Source organism: Electrophorus electricus, chromosome 20 (assembly GCF_041902795.1).
Source record: "Electrophorus electricus isolate QZ-2024a chromosome 20, ASM4190279v1, whole genome shotgun sequence".
Lineage (NCBI taxonomy): Eukaryota > Metazoa > Chordata > Actinopteri > Gymnotiformes > Gymnotidae > Electrophorus > Electrophorus electricus.
In genome coordinates this window covers 11656018-11679000 of record NC_137516.1, presented here as the reverse complement: position 1 = coordinate 11679000, position 22983 = coordinate 11656018, and the positions used below count along the sequence as shown (strand labels likewise).

Genomic DNA, 22983 nt, shown 5'->3' with positions numbered 1-22983 from the left:
ACACACCCTTATTTTTCAACATATGCAAAGGGTGAATTCCATACAATCGGTAAAGGTCATCTTCACTACAAATCTTCTATTGCTATTCCACAAAGAGGAACAAATGCCAGCACCTAATTATGCTTTATATGCTTATTCTTTTGAGAATGGTGATATCTCATAATCTTTAATCAAACCAGCCAGAATAAGTGTCCCTAACTCTGACATATTTCCCTCCTCAGTAAATACAGTTCACCTGCCCTCCCTTTCTTGGACACCACTTCAATACTAGTACAAAGTAGTGAATGAGTATGATGAAAAGGAAAGGTGACTGGTATCAGATTGGAACTTATGTTCACAGAACCTAAATTGACACATCGGTATCTGTCAGTGCATCCCTGATAGGTTCCACTAGTGAGCTGCATTTTGATTGAGAAGTCTGCATGTGGAACAAAGGTAAATTAATTATTTAAAATCTCACCAAAAGATTCTGACATTGAAATACTAATATGCTGATAAACGTTTCAAACTCTTCATAACAAGTGCTGCTGCTTAAGTTTCTCATTTTGAAAGATGCAATGGTAAACTCTAGCTGCTGAAGCAATTTGCCTCTGGAATGATGCCAGTGAGGAAGAATGATGGCATTTATTTTTAATACCCTATGATGTCTGGACCTTGACAAAAGGGAGTCTTCCTGTTGCATTCAGTACGTGGTTAAAAAAAGCAGTGCAGATATGATCATGTCACATCCCTTCACACGGTACTGGCTTCAGCGATGCGAGGGTCAGCTGGGAGCCTCTTCTACAGCATTCTGCCCTAGGTCTGCGTGGGTGGGTTATTGTTTCTTTCTGCTGTGGATATTTGTGTGTGAATGTGTGGAGAACACGTTTGGGATTGTTTCAGTGGATGGAATATTCACCACCTCCAATCATTCAGACCCCCCTGCCCCAAAGAAGCAATAGCTTAGTTAGGAAGCTGTCATAGAGGAAATACTGGCGCCAGTTCAGTCTCAGCATGGAACAATGGTTGCTGAAAAAGTTCACACACTGCTCATCCCAATTGTTTCCTGTCATTGTGGGGCGCTTCCTGCTTGGAGGTTATGAATGGACCCAGAGGGATTGGCGGCTTAGGCATCACCTCTGTCATCCCGCAGTGAAACATGAATAACAGCCGTGGTTTCGGAAAGGCTCCAGGAAATAAAAAGTAAACAAATCTTTGCTGTCCAGCATAGAGCTGACGAGATTGTTTTCTCTGAAAGCTAGAGAAATGATCGGACACTCGTCACACGTGTCATGAGAGGAGATTCGTCCTGCTCAGTTTGTTAGTTTTTGTTCAGAGAGAACAGTCTTTTCGCACCAAAGCAAGCAAGCTGATTTAAGGCTTAGTCAGAAGTCACCGCTTAGAAGTCACTGGAACTAGTAAAGCTTCTGGGCCTGGAATGAGCATTCAGAGTTTTGGTCTTCAGTATGCTCTCACAGCCAAGCCCCATTAAGACTGCAGTTTTATGGGTGACGGTTGCTTAATGCCAGTCACTTCAGTCAGTACACTTTAAGCATGTTTAACCACTTTTGGTCCATGATAGCATGCAGAGATCAATGAACACTGATGTCTCTCCATAAACTAGCTGCTGGAATAGACACACAAGATCATACATGTCTAATTACTGAAATCTACCAGAATAAGCTCTATGGGTTATGGTGCATGGCTCAATACTGCATTCTTTAATGTTCTTTAATATCTTTAATACAGACGCTATTGCATCTGTATAAACTCTGATTTTTCTGCCAGAAATTAATTCAATTTTAAATTTTTAACTAAAAGTTTTTAGACTTAATGTAAATTGTAGCATCTGCTGTGTCTTATCTGTAATCTTAATTTAAGCGGTGGCATTCATCTAGCATGTGTTAAATGTGAATGCAGAGGTTTTGATCTAAACAACAAGATCAACTTCTGAGTGTGGTAGACACAATTTTTTGAAACAGGAACTTTTCAGTGTCCTTGTATCCTCTGCTTTTAGCATAATTGCAGTTTTCTGAAGAGTATTGAGCTTTAGAGTTTAGAATGTGCCACTTTGAATGGCCCTGTGGGGTAAATAAGCACTCCATTTTCTCCTGAAGAACCACAGAGGTGTGCAAGTCTGGCAGACGTATCTCACTGCTGCTTTATGAATCACTAACTATGCCTGGCTAGATGTGTCTCCCTACTGCTGTGTAGCGCTTCCATGATCCGTAATAAATAAGGTCAGAAAAAAAAGTCAAGTCAAGTCAGTGCCCTAAATATTTGGAAATTTTTCTGCAGGCCTAGTTCCAACAGTTCATGTTTATTAGAAGTGATATGAGAAGTTGAGGCCAGTCAATTTCATTGGTAATCTGTTGTAAATATTGAGGCTGGACTGGGAATAATTTTTCCTATTTTTCTTTTTTCTTTAAGGAAATCATACTGTTACTTAATATTAAAAGCCACTCACTGAATCTTTAATATTATTCTGTTAATAATTAACTATTTGCGCTTTTTTGCTGTGCCTCTTGCCCTCCCAGGGTTTTTAGCATGTTCTCATTGGACAGATGATCAGGCTCCGTATTTATAAAGCTCCTATTCACAAACTGTCTCTGAATGGAAGTGCTGATTTCTGGTCAGTGCACCTTTTAAGCACTAACAGATGGATTCATCTAAACACAGAACAAATCGGATCCCAAGTCGGTGTTCCGCTCTGGGATATGTGGAGTCAGTGTATGCCTGGAGCTCTCGACCCCAGTGGTGCGTGCTTTGTGCCCAGAGCTAATCCCCAGTGGTTCAGATGCACACACTTGTCCTGGAATCCCAGACATCTGAGGTATTCATTAAACCTTAGACAATTACTTCTTACCACTTCTTTGTTCCAGACTCCTCTATAGAGTGGGATGGTACATTGGCCCAATTACACAGACAATTCTTCAGAAGACAGATATATATTTAATTAAGTATAAACTGTGTATTGAGGCCCTAATTGAGTTAGGGCTGCTTTCCTCCAGTTTTCCAATGGGAGAGTGTTCTGGTAAAGAGAAGTCTTTTCTGTATGTCAGAGTTGCTATTGCATCTGTGGGCCTCACTCATACAGTGTTAGAGAAGCTGTTTGATGCTGTTGTCCCAGTGGCTGGAGGAGAGTGGGTAAGGCTGTGGTGTTCCATATGGGTTATACATAGTCATCTCTGTTCCCTTCCTGTTGGATTTGGCCCAGGAGACTCCAGCCTCCCTCTTCAAAATGCCAGTGTATTCTAAGGCTCCTCCAATACCTGTGTTTCATATATTTTATGCTTAACACCCAAAGTATCAGTACATTAATGAAATTAACATAATTATGCATGAGAATTATGTATTCCTCAATTCCAAAATCATAATTTGGAATGATCCAGCATAACATTGGCTACAATATTATTTGATAATCATTGTATCTAATCATTTAGTTGTCTGTCTTAAAGAAACAGTTTTCCAAAGATTAGGTGAAGCATGCTGTAATTGTTATTGATCATATTTTTTACTACCCTGTGCGTCATTTGGCAGTCATGACAGTGCCAATGACTGGCCTTATTTATTATGCATCATGGAAGCGCTACACATGCTGTGATTAGTGTGCTGGAGAAAGAGCTGTGGATGAGTCAGTGTGCTCTTAATTTGTTTGGGCTCCATTATGCCCACTGCTGGCCTAATGAAAGTGTTTACCGCTCTCTGTCTGTATACCACTGAGGACATTGGTGGTGATAGTGGTGGTGATGACAGTGACGATCGCAGCTAATGGGAACATGGCACTGTGAAACAGTGCTGTCATGGGATGTGCAGAAGCCTCTGTGAATAATTATCGATAACAGGACAGTTCATTCAGAAATGAGTGCTGATGGGCTTAATAACGGCGATTCTAGTTTTTTTCCCAAAACTCATTTGTCCTTTCTTATTGATTTGTATGTGTTTAGGAAAACAGCTTTCAGTGCAGTGGATCTGATTTATCAGCAACAATATGCAACAGTTCTCACTACTGTTAATTCAACTGTCAAAAAATTATGCTGTCTTTTGTGTGTTGTTATTTCCACTTCCATATGGGGTTATAGTGGGGTTGGGGGATGTGGGATTTTTGAGAGGCTGTGAATATGGTGTTATGTTACTGCTAGGCTGATGATGCTTGTTGGTCACTTAAGTGTAGTTGTGGTTCTCTAGCAGTTCAAGTGTCATGCCAAGACTGCAGGTTTACATATTATTTGTGCTGAAGTTAAAAATAAGGGCTGCTGTTTAACACAAATTTGTCACTGATTGTATTACCTGCAGCTAACACAGTCCCTGTTTTCTAGAGCACTGTAGTGTTGACATGAATGGCGCATATCTCCAAGTGATCCACCAAACTAAGTCATCTTCACCATGAAACATCCGCCTGGTATTTAGAACCACCAGTGGAAGCCTGCTGTACATGCTGTTCTCTCTACGCACACGAGTACAATATAGAGATATTACTGTGTTTGGTGAACAGCAAGAATTGGTAATTGTCTATAAGATAGACATTTACTGTGCCTGCAGGCTGAAGCCTGTTTGTGGTGCCATGACGACCCTAAAGCTTGTCAACCCACAGAAATACAGAATGGATGTGCTGAAAGGAATTCTTCCTAAGTCCTGTTTGGAACCCACTTTTCAGCTTCTGTATCTCATATTGCGTATGAAAATGGGATATGTTAGAATTGTACTGGACATTACAAATGAAATTTGAGTTCACACTGTGCTCAGGCTCTCTCAGCCTTGCGTTGGCTAAAGTAGTAACATGATCTCCTCCATTAGCCCTCCTCATAGTCCCTGAACAATGATTGTTTTTCTGCATAGTTCTGTGAAAATACTGGATTGCCTGTATTTTGCCCATCACTGGATCTGTTAATGATGCCGTCAGCACTGTTGTTCACCTTTGCTAGATTTCTGTGCTTCGATTTCTGCTCTGTATTTTCCCAGAACCGCTCTAAGACAAGCACACCATGCACCAAGCCCTGTGTCCTTGCAACCATACTATTGTCATTGGTCTCATCCAGTACAGTCATGAGTCTGCATTGGAATAGGCAGTTTGATAAGCTCAGCCTGTGAAGACATAACTTGGAACTGAATGGGCTCACTACAGTGGAGATTGAAAAGTGTCTCCTCACTTCCACCAATGCCCTTCACCATTCTAATCAAAAACATGGCAGCCTTAAAACTACAATCACCAGGGACCTGAAGTGGAACACCATTGTGTTTTTCCATGATACTGCTACATCACACTACTGTTTTTAATTCTTTATCTGTCGTTTGGTTTCTGCACTCTATACAATAACATTTTCTCATATATACCTATCTTATTTTGAATGTTTGCATTTTTTAATATATGTATTTGTATGTCTACAAAAGGATGCTATTTTCCATGTATGACTGTGTGTATGCATACATAATTCTGCTGTTTTGCGAGCTATTGCATAACCAAAAAGAAATTGTTTGTATGTGCAAACATACTTGGGCAATAAAGTTTGACACTGATTCTGAAACTGTTTGAGAACTAAGGGCAGCTCTAATAATGCGGGAGGGTGTTTTTCTGAGAGGGTATCTCTGAGTCCTGTTGTGGATTTGTAGTGTGCTTATACGTTCTCTTTATGTGATACAAGAGAGGTCCCACCAAAATGCTGTGTAGATGTAAAGTTACATCAAGAGGTTTGTAATTCTGAACAAAGTGTGAATTACAGCTGAAAGCTTGTGGAGATAGTACTGCTTGAGTGCTTCCTGTGGATGTGTGCAGTGTTTGAACATGTGGAGCTCATCAGAGACCTGCTGCATTCCGAGAGAGAGAGTCCCACAAGAGAAAGGCCTCTCTCCCTGTGGGAGGACGTGTGTGTGTGTGTGTGTGTGTGTGTGTGTGCGTGTGTGCGCGTGCGTGCGTGCGTGCGTGTGTGCGTGCGTGTGCGCGTGCGTGTGCGTGCGCTTGTGCTTGTGTGCGTGCGCTTTTCCTACTGAAATCAAGCTAGTTGAAGGCTTCTGTTCTTCTGTACTGCAGGTGCTCCGAATATGTGAGCCTGTGTCATTTGCAGAAGACATTTTACATTGCTCGCATGATCTAGCATATAGAGCATGTCGCTGGCTGAGCATGATGGGATACCAGGTGCCTCTTCAGGGGAAAAACAACCCCCCCCCCCCCCCCCCCCGCTGGATTCTTTGTTAGTTTAAGAAAACAGTAAGGGCTGCGATGTTCCCTGAAACTCCAGGGAGTGCTCCATATGCTCCTTTGTCCTTGTGCAGTTTGGCGGGTGCTCAAGGTTAGGGGTGCCGGGGTGGGTTCATCTTTTGACCCTTGGAAATGTTGTAGTAGGGCACATAATTGGCTTCCATTTGCATAATCTCCCAAACATGCATTTACAATACAGCTGCTCAAAGCCAACACTAGTTTATATACTCTGTGACCTCAGTAGGCTTGTCTTCTCTGAGGAATCTCCTGACCTTTGACACAATTTATGGAAGGATTGACATAATCAAAATGAAGACCTTGAAGTTAGAAGTGCAGCTTCACATTCCCTTCATCTTCCATGTAGTCCATTCTGCTTTTAGTCTGATTGGTCTGTTGTGTTTCACGTTAACACCAGACCCTGGACTAGAAAGATGCCAGTGAGCACTTAGTTGGATCTAAGAGTAGCATCTGGGCTATGTTATGGTTTGTGTTGGTCTGGCACAGCACCCCAAGATGTGCTATATTCTATTAATCTGTCATGTTGATATGCCCACTCATACCTCACTAGGGAACTAAACTTTAAACGTGACCTACATCCAGCTCTCAGCCACCGATTGATCGTCTCCATGAAGAGCACCTGGGAATTCACTGTACAGTATGTAACTATAGTAAGTTTGCACAGTAGCAAAGAGAGAGAGAAAAGGTGAGGTGGAGTATCTGTCTGGCTGCAGCCGGTTGGTCTGTTGTCTGAGAATTCAGCGTGGAGTGAACCTGCATATCTCATTTGTATTACTGCCAATATCTTTTTCTCTCACTGTTTTTTTTTTCTCCCTTCCATCTCTTCCTTATTCACACATTCTCCTCTACTGGCAGTTTTTCTCCGTCTTTTGACTGTGCAGGGTTAATGCTGTACTGCTAAGTAATGGGAGACGCCAGTGAATGGCTACCTTCCCCATGCAGCCAACACATTGGCCAAGGCTGAGGGTGGAACTGCGGCTGCAACAGTGAGCCGGCATGGAATCCGGGAAGGTGGATCTGGAGTAGCTGAGGCGGAGAGCATGAGTGAGAGTGTGATGCACTATCAACTGTAGGGAGGGGCAGCAGGACGCAACACATACAGCTGCAGTAAATGGAACTTGAGTGCATGGAGGCCAGTGTTTCGTTTAGTTAAAATTTAGAGCTTGAAGATAAGGAATTTGTGCGTGTGTGATTTTATGTGATTTTAGGGTTCTCCTCTTAGCCTGTTCCTACTTTCTGGTCATATGAAAAAGAAGTTGCTTGATTTCACCTGACTGAGAGAATCATAAATTCAGCTGACATCGTACTGTTTTGATCACTCTCAGAAACTTTGTTTTTCACTGCTGAACCATGTTTGCCTTATTAATTACTTTCCTTAAACATTTGAAAACCTGAATAGAATTTATTTTTCTTGCAGTCTGCTAGTGTCCATTGGTCTGTTGTGTTAATGTGACCCTCATTTATCAGGCTTGACATGAATCCACTTCTTTCCCATGTGATGCATGGTGTTGGGTTACAGTGTGCCGGTCTCAGGAGGGATATGCATGTAACCCTCACACACTGCTCCCTGCAAACCTCAAATGCTGCTCTATACCTGCCTTACATGCTGCTCTGTATAAGCCTCACACATTGCTCCCTGCAAACCTCACACACTGCTCTGTACATGCCTCAGATAGTGCTCTGTACACTACTCATGCTGCTCTGTACATGCCTCACATGCTGTTCATGAATCTCATGAGACTTTTTAATATTTTGTTCTAAACTGTAATATGGCCCCACTGCATAATGGGTCTGCCCCTTACACAGGTGGGGGTGGAGGCAGGGAGGAGTATATGCTCATGTGACACTAATTAGTTATGCTCTGTATATGTGTGAGGGGAGGCGAAGCTAAAATGAAAAGAATGTGGTTACTCCATTTTGCATTTTGTGAGTTGCATAACAAAGTGATCCACTGCTCTTGTGTGTGCTGTGAGGGATAGGAGGGAAGAGAGTGCATGTGTTAGTGTGTCTTGCAGTCGCACCACTGTGATCCTGTCCCTTCCTGTTTGTGGATGTGATCACTCCTGCCGAGCTCTCCTCAGCATTGCTGGTCTGGAGACCCTTCCTATCCTCCGTATTCTCATCCGTTCCATGAACAGGAGAGAACTGAAGTTACACTTACATTTGTGATTTACTCTGATATTCCTTCTGTGTAGCTGTGCTTTTTTAGTGTTGCTTACACTGTGTGTGCTTTCCTTTCTCTCTGCAGTGTGTCCATCGGCCTGTAAACATCGTGCTTGCACCACAGACAGCCAGTGTTGTCATGAGCAGTGTCTAGGAGGCTGCCTAGAGCCCTACTCTCCCAGCAAGTGCGTGGCTTGCAGGAACTTCCTCCACCAGGGAGCATGTGTGGAGCGCTGCCCACTGGGCTTCTACACCTTCAAGGGGTGGCGCTGTGTGAGCTTTTCCTTCTGCCAGGAGCTGCATAACAGGTGCAAGCAGGGCAAAAGCAACGAGTGTCACGAATATGTCATCCACCAGGGGGCATGCATTCCTGAGTGTCCATCAGGATACACCACTGTCAACTCCACTACGTGAGTCTCCAGGGCAGATTCACTCATACACATGTAGATGTGTCAAGAAGGAAATACACAATCACACACTGTGCATACATCATATGCTTGTCAATCACAATGGGTTTACACAGGAGGGCAGGATTCACTGCAGGAGGGCGGAGTTCAGACAGAGCTCTGTTCTTGCCCATCAACATTTCTGCACTGCTACCTCTGTTAGGGACTCCGTGGTTGAGCAAGACTTCTCCACTCTGCCTCACTGCCTCACTCATGATCTTTTCCTGTATCTACAATATGATTCACACAAGATACATGGCATTGACATTTGTGCTTTTTTCTGAAAGCATTTCAGGTTACTGAAGGGCAAGCCTATACTCATGTTTTTATAAGTATAGGCTAAAAGTGACTTTTTACTATTAGTGAGTGAACTGATATCATTATCTAAGCTATGATACCAATTACTTGCAGCCTTATTATAAAATGTTAGCCTGCTGAAAACAAACCTGGTGCATGGTGATCTTATAAAGATATATTAGCTTGTTTGAAAGATTGAAGACTCATTCTTCGGTTTTCTTGGGTAGCATTACTGAAAAACATCTTCAAACAGAAACACACAAAAAAGCAACTTTTTTTTTCTTTTTGAGCCTGTTGGGCTTAATTCCTGCAGATAAAAGTGTAACCCTTGACTAACATTCAAACTGTGACTTATAGCTTTTGTACAGATGACACAGACTAGTAAAAACACACAACACTTCAATAACACAAATAACAGTGTGTGTGTGTTTTTCCCCATTAGCCTATAATAGCACTTTCCACAGTATTTAGGAGTAAGATTATGAGCAATAAAAAGTTTTTGTGTCTGTTAAAAGTCATGCTTTGGATACTCTAATGCACCTAGATTACATCACATTCATTGTGTAAACATGACAGTGGTCTTAAGTGTATTCTAGTCTTTTCATATTCTTTCGCCAAGCTGCCTGAATGAATTTGTTCAAAGATTGAGCCAGGATCTAGAACAATGCTAAGTGATCCAGACTGCTGTGCTTTATCTTTACTGGAAAATATACCATACCAAACTATAGTACAATATATTACACCTACTGTAGTGAAAATAAACCTAAAATCTGATCACTGGCCCCAAAATAAGAGTCAATATATATCACTTCATTTCTCTATTCTCTCTGTGTCTCTGTCTCTCAAAATCTCTCTCTCTCTCTTTTCCACGCAGCACATTTCAGCACAAACTTGGCCAAACTATAGCTAAAAAGTTATCCATACATAAAGATTAAACAAACAAAATGTTATGATGAACATAATGTAATCAAGAAATAACTGAAGGGACCTCATCACACACATATTGGCCCCCATCCTGTTCATACCGGACCCCATTACACATGTACTGTTCCTCGTACTGAATCCTGTCCCATTCCGGCAGCAGGAGTGCTTATTGCTGCTCTTAAACAATGTAGGCACATAGGCCTGCTTTCAACGCAGACCTTACACTGCTATGACCAGGAGGGAAGCTTTTAAAAAGAAACAGAGGATATCATAATGTAAATATGGGCTAGATCAAGTAAAGTATTTCACTTTAGGTTTAGGTTTAAAGTATTTATAAAGAAGGATCACTCATTTTTAACCAGACTTTATTAAAACTGTTACTTTCCATTTTCCAATTATAGGACATTGTTGCTGATAATGTTATTGTTGTGAAAGTTACCATTTCTCTGCAACTTCTCACTGGACTCAGAAAAGTGCTCAGTGATCTCTTATAACCTTCAAAACCTCGGATAAATATTTTCAGTATCAGCATGTGTAAAGCATGTTTTGACTAAGAGTAATATCACATTTGAGTACAACGTTCTGTTTCCAGCACAGATGTTGAATAAGTGAAATAGATTTGCTGAGATTTTTAAAATAAAGCCCATGAAAACTGACACAGAAAGTGTGATTTGCTATTTATTCAGTAAATTATGCTCAACAGCAACTTTAATAGGTGTGAAACAATAGGAAACCTATTCTTTAAAACTATAGAGGGATAGAGAAGTGCATTGGCTGCTGTTTGGGAAGGAGCCCTCTTTATTTGGGGGTGTGGGTGTGTGTTTCAGCTTGCAATATGTGACCCATGGGCCAAGCCAGCTGAGTGGACAGTGAAGACTCAAAATTCACTTGTGTTGCACAGGCACTGAGCTGTCGTCAGCGCTGCCTTCCATTAGAGAAATGGCATGAGATGACAGCAGTTACAACACTCTAGTCACTTCGCAGTGCACTCCTGCCCATCTGTCTACCCATCTGTCTGTCTTCCCATGTGTATGTCTGTCTGTGTGCTGGGAGGTTTATGCCTTTATTTTTCGTCCCTGGGTGATGAGGCCTTGCACTACTCCTGATTCAAAAAAAAGAAAGAAAGAAATTCAGGAAAGGCCCTTAGAGAGAACAGCACAGCAGATATCATAAAGGCAGTTACTTCCACTCAGAGTAGTGGGGCTGTTTGTAATGCCGTTGGCACAGAGGTTAGTTCACATCAGGCCTTGGGCTCTGTCCCAACTGCGTCATTGTTGACACAGTATCAACAGCGTTGTGCCAATCAAAAGTCATTTACCTCTTTCCAGGGTATGCATAGTGCGGCCTGACAGCCAAAAGTGCCATAACTAACTGAGCAAGAAACTTAAGAGAGAGAGATTGAGAACAAGAGTGAGAGATGGGGAGAGACCAAGAACAAGAGTGCTTCTTGGTGGTCGGACACAAGTGATGCCTGAGTGAGTCAGGCAGAGAAACCGTTGCTCCATTTTGCTGAGGTTTTCCTTTGACCTCTCACCCTTGTATCTTCTAAAACAACACTGAAGCTTGTGCAACAGGGATAGAAACAGCTCGTTATTGTGTTATACAGGAACAAAAATAATATCTAAGAATTCTGCTGTAAGCAGTACATCGCAGTGTCCTGACTGTCCATATGGTGTGAGTATATGCTTTCATACTGACTTTTTCTTTGCAGGCTGAACTGTACACCATGTGCAGGTCTGTGTCCTAAGGTTTGTGTAGGGCTGAAGACGGTAGACTCAGTTACAGCGGCCCAGGCGCTTAGAGGCTGCACAGTGCTCAATGGCAGCCTAGCCATTAACATCAGAGGAGGAAGTACGTCCAATAATTCCACTGAACTCCTCACTAACCCAACCAATGTGCTCCACACTGTCACAACACTATTACAGCATTCACTGTGCTTCTTAGTAATACAGCATCCACTAAAATCCGCATTAACATAGCTGCCACACTAACAACAGCCTTCACTGTCCTCTACATTAATACAACCTCCACAGTAGCACAGCATTTACTGTGCTCCACACAACCTCCCCAGTACCCTACATTAATGCTGTGTTTACATACTTCACTGTGAGCCACACTAGTATCTTGTTCACTCTAAAACAAACTCCACATTATCACATTTGGTTGTTGGCCTTTAATGTTCCTGAAAAAGTCTTGGACCCACCAGTCAAACTAATTTGACTGGTGAGCCAGGTGGAACAAAATGATCACTGCTCTCACTTGCCTTCATCTCTTCTAGCTAACATTGCCGTGGAGTTAGAAGCTAATCTGGGACAGCTGGAGGAGATCACGGGATACCTGACCGTGCGCCGCTCCTACGCCCTTGTCTCGCTCTCCTTCCTCCGCAAGCTCAGGCTCATCCGTGGAGAAACACAGGAAGTTGGGTGAGACGCCCACATGCTTGGGACAAAAGGCCTTCCACTTCTTTGGTTCAGTTGACAAATGTATAGAGGACAGTGCATGGAGACCAGTGGTTATCCAAAGATTTGCAGAGAGGAGTATTTTTCTCAGTGACTGAGGAATACTCTTTCAAGAAGCTCATTAATCATTTTAATTTTACTAGAATTTTTTTTCTTCATGATATTCAGTTCCATGTTTTGTATTGTTTTTCTTTGCTTCTTTCTATAAAGAAACTACTCCTTCTACGCGCTGGACAACCAGAACTTGCGGCAGCTGTGGGACTGGTCCAAGCACAACCTTACCATCCTCCAGGGCCGCATGTTCTTCCATCACAACTCCAAGCTTTGCATGGTTGAGATCCGCAAGATGGAGGAGGTCACAGGAACCAAGAACCGACAGCTCAAGAATGATATTGCCTCCAAGACCAATGGAGACCAGGCATCCTGTGAGGATACAAACATACACCCAACTCCCATATCTGATCTGGTTCTCTTATTCGCTATGGAGAAAGATTTTGACTTTTCTTGTCAAAGGTTTCCATCTGTACCTCTGGACTATAACTACAATGGTTGCCAGCTATGACACAATTATGTTTTAGCAAGCTAATAGTTTGGTGTCTAATCAGAGTATCTTCTGGTAAGCATGGATGGCTGACTGAGATCTGTGTTATACTCTCCTTCAGGCGAAAGCCAAGCATTAAAGTTCACAACAATCCGTACACTCTCTGACAAAATCATCATCAAATGGGAGCCATTCTGGCCGCCAGACTTCCGAGACCTGCTGGGATTCATGGTGCTGTACAAAGAAGCGTAAGTGTTATGTGGACATTTCCTGTGCTGAGCACAGCACCCAGCTTGCTAGTTCCTCTCACTGGGCGCATTTAATGTGTAATATGTGCTAGTGAGAGCAGAGAGGAGTGCTCCCAGTTATGTGGGTATACCTCAACTCTTCTCCAGGCCCTTCAGAAACGTCACTGAGTTTGATGGGCAGGACGCGTGTGGCTCAAACAGCTGGGTGATCGCGGATGTGGACCCCCCTCAGCGGGCTACAGACGGGAAGGACCAGCAGGAGCCAGGCTACCTGATTGTGGCACTGAAGCCCTGGACACAGTATGCTATCATGGTGAAGACACAGCTCTCTGCTTCTGATGAACACCAGGTACATGGAGCCAAGAGCGAGATCATCTATGTTCGTACCAACGCTACCAGTAAGTTTTATATTGGGGGTTGGGGCTATTTAAGGTGTAACGTTCTCAGTTCTAAAATTAAATGAGGAAGAAAAATAAAACAGACAATAGCCACATTATGAAATGCATCATTTAATGTTTAGTATTTCAAGCATTCTAGAAACAGCTCAGCTAATGTCTTTTGTTCCTTGCAGAAATGAATTTCACCTCTGTGGTTCACATTCTGAATGTCACATCTCTTAGCTTCTTCCATCCCACTCACCAAAATATTCTTTTACTGTCATAATTTCAGTGTAGCAGTTGGTTAAATGCTTTCTGCTGGATCAAATCAGGAGCACTGTTACCTCTGCAAAAGTGCCCCAATTTTCATCATGTTGCAACAGTCTGAATTCTAATAATATTCAGTGAATGAATGAGCGATATTAACTAAGAGCCGCAGTGTGCCATTGGGGGTCCTCTGAGTAACCAGTGTGTGCCAGAGGTGACCAGGCATGTGTATCGGATAAACAAAAGTGAGAAGTACCCTAATTATGGCTAATGTTGACCCTTCAAATTCTAGCATCAGAATTTTAAATAATTCTGTACAGCAACATAAAATAATTTTAAATTAAATTAATTATTGTACAGAAAAAATTTATAAAATTAAAAAGAACAAAACAATATTAATTATAAATGTTTTTAGAAATAATAATAATGATAAATGATCACATAGAACTGTAATGAAATTTAAGGTTTTATGATGATTTTATGATGCACTTAGTGGTTTTCTAAAGATCATAATCTAATCCAAACTGTCATGAGGTCAGAGTTTTGCTGCTGTGTTTGGATGCGAATAACACTTGAATGCTTCTTACCATTTCAGAGTTAATGGGTGGATGGTGTGCATTTCTCTTATTGTGCAGGGAGTCTCCTTGACTTCCCATTCTGTGTCTGCTGTGCTTCCTTTCTAGCATTGCCCAGACATGGCCTTCACTGAGCCTTATTGTTCTACCAGCTGGATGGCAGCATTTGGCAACATGAATGCTGCTGGTTCTTTTTTCCTCATCTGAGGGTTGACTGGCAGTTGTGTGTCACCTGTTTGTCCATGTTTTTTTTTCTGTGGGAACAGGGAAATTGTATGTGATCAAACAAGAAGCAATCTCTTTTATTGGTTAAGAGCAGTGGCTGCTCTGTGGATAGACACTGGAATTGACCCTTTCTGACCCTTGCTCTTTCTCTTCTGACTTGCACATGTGCTGATGAAAGAAAAAGCATGCGCATACATACTCTCACACACATTTATCTGCTTTGGAGTGTTTGACTTCTCATTTCGTAAGAGTTTTTTAAAGAAATTATGTTGTTATTCCAGAACCGTCTGTGCCCCTGGACCCAATCTCCTCCTCAAACTCGTCTTCTCAGATCATCCTGAAGTGGAAGCCCCCTAATGATCCCAACGGGAACATCACCCACTACCTGGTCTTCTGCCAGCAGCAGCCTGAGGCCAGTGAGCTCTACAAGTTTGATTACTGTCAGAAAGGTAAATGAGAGAGCGCACACACACACAAACACACACATGCACGCACACGCACACACTTATGAGCTACTCGTGGATTTCACTAGAAAAGGATATTTATGTACATACAAGAACAACAAGCACACACACTTAGAAAGAGGACAGTTATGCATGCATGTTCACACAAGCGCACAGAGATGTATACTCATGACACAGGAATACAGACACCTTCTCATGTATACTCATGAGTTACTCGTGGATTTCAGTGATAAGGTCTCATTTATACATGTATATCAACACATGCACAGACATACAAAGGAAGACAGATACTGCTTCTCATTAGTTACTTATGTTTTGCAGCTATTAGGTAAGTGACATTCACACATTCTCTCACATAGGAAAAAAAACATACACAACTGCACTCATGAATTACAAATACTGAAATAGAAAAAATATTTGGGTGCCAAGTGTCTGGCAGTTCCAAATTTTTGCTTACTGTTCTGAGTAGTGTAAAACCCATAGAAATGCATTCCCTGTGTGTGTCTGTCTGTTTGTTTGTGTCCAGGCATGAAGTTGCCATCACGGGCTCCCACGCAACTGAACAGCGGTGAGGAGCAGAAGTGGAACCAGACTGAAGAGCACGGACAAGGGGGGCGTTGTTGCATCTGCCCCAAAACTGAGAAACAGCTAAAGAAGGAGGCAGAGGAGAGCGAGTATCGCAAGACCTTTGAGAACTACTTACACAATGAGGTGTTTAGGATCAGGTAGCCTTATCTATGCTTTCTCCATCTATACGACTACCTCAGACCCTATGACTTAGACCACCTCCAGGTGCAGCTGACCTGGACCAGATGTTAGTTGACATGCTTGTGTTTTCATGCCCTGAATTCTCATTTTCTATGTGTTTCTCTCTATCTATCCATCTATCTATCTCTTCTCTTCTCTTCTCTCTCTCCCTGAAGGACAGAGCCAAATGCTTTAAGTAACTGTCAGAAAATCTGAGTTTATAGTGAACTTCAAAATGATGAAGGCAAAGAATTTTATTGATATTTTATTTATGAAAATTTTCTGGGCTCCTCTGCCCATAAACATTTTGGTCTGCTGTATGCAAAAAGATTGCTGACTCGCCTTCTCCTACATTCATATAAGCTGACGGAGCTAGGAAAAGGAGTTAGAATAAACTGCCATCTGCTGGGGCGATTTGGTGGTGGTTGCTCAACAGCTAACCACACAAACTGCTCTTCTGCTTGCTCAATTGGAAACAGTTCAAATAAATACAAGGTTACTCCCAAATCGGACTTGGATGTTAAGCATGCTGTAAGCATGTCATGCTTAAACATGTTTAGAATTTCTTGCTAAACATTATGCTATCTGACTTAATTACATGTACATCATGTTGCATACAATATTTGATTTACACTGATCTTTCACATCACAAGAGTCCTAATAATTTAATCCGTTATTTTACCTCCTGTAATTTATATCTGCTATCTTGCTCCTCAGGCCATCACGGCAGCGCAGAGCCCTTGTAGGCGTGGCCAACAGGACAGTATATCCTCTGCTGACCACGCCTTCTCCCCAGCTTAGCAGCTTGGTCACCAGGAGTCCACAGGAGGAGGCAGAGGCCAATAAGATCACACAGTTCATCTATGCTAAGGAGTCCACCGTCATCTCCAACCTCAGACACTTCACCAGCTACCAGATTGAAATCCACGCTTGCAACCACCCCGCAGACTCCAACCGCTGCAGCATGGCTGCCTACGTCAGCGCCCGCACCATGCCTGAGGGTTAGCCCCTATCCTGGACTGAACAGAGCCTTAGTTACATCCCCCACCACCACACACATGCGCACACACACAGAGCAGATTTTCAGTGCTTATTGACCAAGTTCAGATGAGAGTTCAGGGCATGATGAATTAAGGCATCCACATAACCAAAACTTGACTATTTTAGTATAAAAAAAAGAAAAGCTGTGTCACAATAAGGGTTCACTAGTGTACATTTTTAGTAAGGATATGCAATATTTAACTGTACTGTGGGAAAGTGATATATTTGTCTAGTTCATTACAGCCTTATTAGATTGTTAGCACTATAACTTTACTGAATTATTATATTTAGTGTGACATGTGAATGTTCTTATTGTTCTAAATAAATAAATAAATCATATTAATAATAGGATTATTTTCAGTAATGTCTGCATTAAAATTGTCCTATGGGGATAATTAAGCCATTTTAAACACAAATTAAGGATATTGAGCAAGCTTTGTGTGGTTTTTGTGTAGCCCATGCTGATGACGTGGTGGGGCCTATCACCTTCGAGGTAATGGAGTACTCTGTGCATATCAAGTGGGCAGAGCCCAGTGCCCCCAACGGTATGATCATCCTCTACGAGGTCAACTACAAGAGACTGGGAGACACAGAGGTCAGGCCCTGCCACCCACACACATGCACACACAAACATGCACATGCACAAATGCATACACCCATACACATGCACTCACACACATGGGTTCAAAAAGTAAAGTAAAACACTTTAGTCCCATGCACTCCTGCTACACTTTTTAAAAAATTCCTAGCTCCTACAGCATTGAGAGCTGCTCTATTACTGCTTACAGCCATAAGGAACTAGGTTTCAATTTGTTTCAATCGAATTGGATGCAACTCAAATGAAAATCTAGCTCTTACTTATTTATGAACCTGGCCCCTAGTTCATTTTGTTGATTCAAATTAATATGAATTTTCTTTGTTCACAACTGTGAAGTAAAATAAGCATTAATTAAACAAAAAATTCACTAATATTTTCAGAATCTGTATAATGACATTTTGCTCAAACATTGAATATCACATCAAAATGTCAGAAACTGACAAAGGTGAAGCTTTTTCCCCAAATCATATTTGTTTACTTAAATTGTAGGGTGGTTATTTTCACTTAATCATCATCAATTAAACATGAACTTAAACTACTTAAAATATGCATTTCTGTCAAAGACTTTGAACAAGGAATGCTAAATCCAATTAAAAAATAAAACCAAATTCAATAATAATGAATGGTTATGCCTAGACGACGTCCAGTGATGCATGTCCATGTTGGCTGAGGAACAGATGTTACACTACATATCAAGTACTGAGTACACTACATGCGTACATGTGTATGATTTTCAGGAGCTGCACCACTGTGTATCTAGAAAGAGCTATATTACTGACAGCGGGTGCAAACTGAGAGTGGTGCATCCTGGGAATTACACAGTGCGGATTCGAGCCACTTCACTGGCAGGAAATGGGTCCTGGACGGAACCCAAACACTTCTATGTGCAGGACCACCGTATGTTGAAAGGCACACACATTTAATAGCCATTAGCGCATATCATTTGATATTTTCAGTGTTATTTAGATCACCATATTTACTGTGTGTATGTAGTGTTTATATACGTATATAACTGCCGGACAGATCCCTCCAGTATGTTGAAGATCGTGATCGGCCCAGTCATCTGTGTTTTGCTGCTGTTTCTGATGGCACTGTCAGGATTCATCATTTTCAAGAAGAAGTGAGTGTATAAGAGAAGGAAACCCCTTATGCACATCTATTGCATGGCTTCAGCCTGTGCTCATTGTGGGCTGCATGTTTCCAACAGGCAAACGGAAGGGCCAACTGGAAGGCTGTACACTTCACCTAACCCAGAGTACCTCAGCCCAGACGAGGGTGAGAAAACACAAAGTTGTAGTGTTTTGGGGAGTGTTAACTATGTAATAATCCACCATTGGTTTATGGACCACAGTGATACCTGACAGCAATAGTTTTACTCTAAAATGGAGTGCAAAACTGTAAAACTAAACAGTCTGATTAGTTGTTTGTGTGCACATCAAGCAGAAAGGGAGAACAGTATATCTCAGCTCTGTGTACTGATGAAAATGGCTGGTATGCATTTAAAAAAATGCTCTCTTCCCCAGTCCAGGTTAGGAGCAAATGCTATTAAAGATTATTGGCCCCATATTTTCAGCTGTCTTCCCATTTTGTGTGTGTGTGTGTGTGCGCGTGCGTGTGTGTGCGTGTGCGTGTGCGCGTGTGTGTGCATGCATATGCAGTTTATGAGCCAGATGACTGGGAAGTTCCACGGGAGAAGATCAGCCTGCTGCGTGAGCTTGGTCAGGGTTCCTTCGGCATGGTGTATGAGGGAATTGCCAAGGATATAGTGAAGGGGGAGGCGCAGACGCGTGTCGCTGTCAAAACGGTCAATGAGTCGGCCAGCCTCAGAGAGCGCATTGAGTTCCTCAATGAGGCCTCTGTCATGAAGGCCTTCAGCTGCCACCATGTGGTAAGAACTGTAAAAAACAAACAAACAAACAAACAAAAAAAAAACTCACACTCTGAATCTTGTGCTACACAACAGGGCCTTAGGACAGAGCCTCACAGCCTTAGAGCCTTTAACATCCTTAAATAGATAGATGGACAGGTGAAAAGATTGATATACTATGTCAACCTCAGAGGGTAAATATTCCATACACATCCATAAGGCCACTTTATTAGGTATATTTTACTAGTACTGGGTTGACTCTCTTTAACCTTCAAAACTGCATAGATTCAACAGGGTGCTAGAAACATTCCCCAGAGACTTTGTTCCATGTTGTCACAATAGCATCATGCAGTTGCTGCAAATTTGTCAGCTGCACATCCATGATGATCCATCCCATTCCACCACATCCCAAATGTGCTCTATTGGATTGAGATCTGGTGACTGCGGAGGCTATTTGAGTATAGTAAACTCATTGTCATATTCAAGAAGCCAGTTTGAGATGTCTTGAGCTTTGACATGGTATATTACCCTGCTGAAAGTAGCCATCATACACTGTGGTCAAAAGGGATGGACATTGTCAGCAACAGTATAAATACCACAACCTACCTGAGTACAGTGCTCAGTTGGGGGGGGAGTGTGCCAAGAAAATTCTGACCATACTATCCAAATGCTGCAGTAGAAATCGAGACTCATCAGACCAAGCGATGCTTTCCCAATCTTCTGTGGTCCAATTTTGCTGAGCCCATGTGAATTGTAGCCTCAGTTGCCTGTTCTTAGTTGACAAGAGTGGCACCTGGTGTGGTCTTCTGCTGCTGTAGCCAATCTGCTTCAAGGTTTGATGTATTCAAGGTTTGATGCATTCAGAGATGCTCTTCTGCATACCTCAGGTGTAATGAGTGGTTATTTGAGATACTGTTGCCTTTCTATCAGCTCGAACTAGTCTGGTCATTCTTCTCTGACCTCTGGCATCAACAGTTCACCCAGAAGTCTGCTGCTCACTGGATATTTCCTCTTTTTTGGACCGTTCTCTGTAAGCCCTAGAGATATATTGGGATTTTCACACACAACTATCAGCAGTTTCCTAAATAGCTAGACCAGCCCATCTAGCACTGATAACGTTCAGTGTCACTTAAATCACCTTTCTTTCCCCATTCTTATGCTCGGCTTGAACTTGAACTTCAGGTTGTCTTGATCATGTCTACATGCCTAAATGTATTGAGTTGCTGCCATGTGATTGACTATTTAGACATTTGTGTACGGTGTACAGGTGTACATACTGAAGTGACTGGTGAGTGTACATTGCATAAAAGTTCCAGTTTGATTTTTACATAGGTGAAATTCCAGTTAATATGGATTGCGGATTAAGATTTCAGATTAAATGATTATTTCCCTGATGCTGTTGAGGAAAGTAGAAATAATAATTGAATATTGTGTATAGCTGCACAGTGCCATAATTAAGCTTTTGTCATGGCATGGCCCCCTCTTCCTGGACTCCTCCCTTTGTCAATGTGATGTCCTGTTGGTGTTTGCCTGTGTGTGTGTGCGCGCGCATACATATCTACTTGGCTATGCCTCAGTTGTTTTACACCTGTCTCTTGTTATTAGCGTGTATATTTAAGTACTTGTATGTAAGTAAGTCTTCATCAGTGTTTGACCCCATATGCTTTGTCGTGTAACACAAAGTGTCTGCTGTGGTTTGCCTTGTATGGAAAGCAGTCAACGCAGTTTTTGTTATTCGTGTTTGCTGTTTGTCTGTGTCGTGTGAATCACGGCTTTTCGTTTCATCCTGCCTTGCCACCCACATCACAGCTTTATATTTGGGACAGCATTTGGGAAACACAAGCAGGTCCATTTATGTAATACTGACTCCCTCGGTTGGAAGAGTATAGAAAAGAAAAGGGTGATATGCAAAGAAGTGATGTTCAAAGTTACCCTTGCCTGAAATTAACTAATATGAAGAGGTTGAGGCATATCTGTTTCTAGTAGGGGTTCACAGAGCCTATGCAGGGCTTGGTCACACATGTATAAGTGTGTAATGCTTCTGATCTTAACCATCAGCAGTTCAGGCACTCCCTCTTATCCTTACAGTTGTGTCACTTTGGTAACTTGTCCCTGATTGGTCAGGTGAGACTGCTGGGTGTAGTGTCCAAAGGCCAGCCCACGTTGGTGGTGATGGAGCTTATGACTCATGGAGACCTGAAAAGCTACCTCCGCAGCCTCAGACCTGACTCAGAGGTCAGTCCTCACATATACGCACGAAAACGCACTAGAGGTCATAGCACACATCAAATAGTTCACAGGGCAAATTGGCCACGCTGATTCTGTATGTTTGTGCTAAAACATTGGACATAGAGAGACTCTGGCATTGTTACGAAATATTACGACTCTAATCTCTCAGTTTTTATCTTTTTACTAAACCTCTTAATATTGTCTGTTGACTAGAGCCTATCAGATTTAGATAATAAGTTATACAAAAACAATAATGCCATATAATGGTCAGCAATATGATTCTCCCTTTGTTCATCTGACCTCAGTGAACAATACAAGTGGATATACTGTGTTGAAGCGCTTTATATCAGCACTGAGGGTGTGTATTTGTACATGTCTGTCTGTCCGTCCGTTCATCCATATCTATCAGAACAACCCTGGTCGGCCTCCTCCCACGTTGAGGGAGATGATCCAAATGGCAGCCGAGATTGCAGATGGCATGGCATATCTCAATGCCAAGAAGTTTGTGCACAGAGACCTGGCTGCCCGGAACTGCATGGTGGCTGAGGATCTCACTGTGAAGATCGGAGGTATGAAACAGGCAAAGTTCTTTAAGATGGCACTGTGCCAGCTGAAAGTTACTTCAGACCAGCACAGGTATATGCTGTAACTCCTCTTGAAATGCATCATGAGAGCGCACCATTAAAGAGACTCATGGTTTGTTTTTCTGGTGCCATTACTGGGAAGACTTTGGCATGACGAGAGACATCTATGAGACGGATTACTACAGGAAGGGTGGAAAGGGACTGCTTCCTGTCAGATGGATGGCTCCTGAATCACTTAAGGATGGGGTATTTACTGCACACTCAGACTGCTGGTGAGTTTCGCACACACACACAGCTTTGTTCTGCCTTTGTTTCTCAGTGTAGTCTTTGCTGTTGTGGTGTGTTCTGGTGACTGGGTGTACATGAAGATGCTCAGAAGAACTCTAAAATAATCCACAAATGTCTGTGAGTGCTAAAAGTGGGAGGTGTTTGCCTGTGTGTGTTAGGAAGGAGAGGATCTAGGTGCTTCTTGTTGTTGTTGTTGTCAGGTCGTTTGGGGTGGTGCTGTGGGAGATCAGCACTTTGGCTGAGCAGCCTTACCAGGGCCTGTCCAATGAACAGGTGCTCAAGTTTGTCATGGATGGAGGATACTTGGACCGGCCGGACAACTGTGCTGATAGGCTGTGAGTCTAAGATAAGATAAATATTCAGATTGGATTCATTTATCAAAGATACGTTTGTATTAAAACATTAAAAATGTCCTCAGTTATGAAATGCATTCATCCAAACTACATTAAA

The 22983-nt window shown here is 42.2% G+C and overlaps 1 protein-coding gene across 2 annotated transcripts in view; it reads left to right on the top strand.

The window, feature by feature from the left end:
• The window catches only part of insra (insulin receptor a), a 45667-nt gene that overhangs the window by 20326 nt on the left and 2358 nt on the right, over nt 1–22983 (top strand). The window contains exons 3-20 of one of the 2 annotated variants that reach the window (XM_035536505.2): nt 8442–8766; nt 11735–11874; nt 12302–12446; nt 12693–12907; nt 13145–13271; nt 13419–13669; nt 14997–15164; nt 15706–15904; nt 16644–16927; nt 17423–17562; nt 18303–18462; nt 18589–18685; nt 18773–18840; nt 19224–19453; nt 21557–21667; nt 22071–22230; nt 22388–22517; nt 22734–22868. In XM_035536505.2, coding sequence (XP_035392398.1) covers nt 8442–8766; nt 11735–11874; nt 12302–12446; nt 12693–12907; nt 13145–13271; nt 13419–13669; nt 14997–15164; nt 15706–15904; nt 16644–16927; nt 17423–17562; nt 18303–18462; nt 18589–18685; nt 18773–18840; nt 19224–19453; nt 21557–21667; nt 22071–22230; nt 22388–22517; nt 22734–22868 — 3085 coding nt within the window. The remainder of the gene's footprint in view (nt 1–8441; nt 8767–11734; nt 11875–12301; nt 12447–12692; nt 12908–13144; nt 13272–13418; nt 13670–14996; nt 15165–15705; nt 15905–16643; nt 16928–17422; nt 17563–18302; nt 18463–18588; nt 18686–18772; nt 18841–19223; nt 19454–21556; nt 21668–22070; nt 22231–22387; nt 22518–22733; nt 22869–22983) is intronic. The other variant, XM_081703102.1, reaches the window with a different exon arrangement.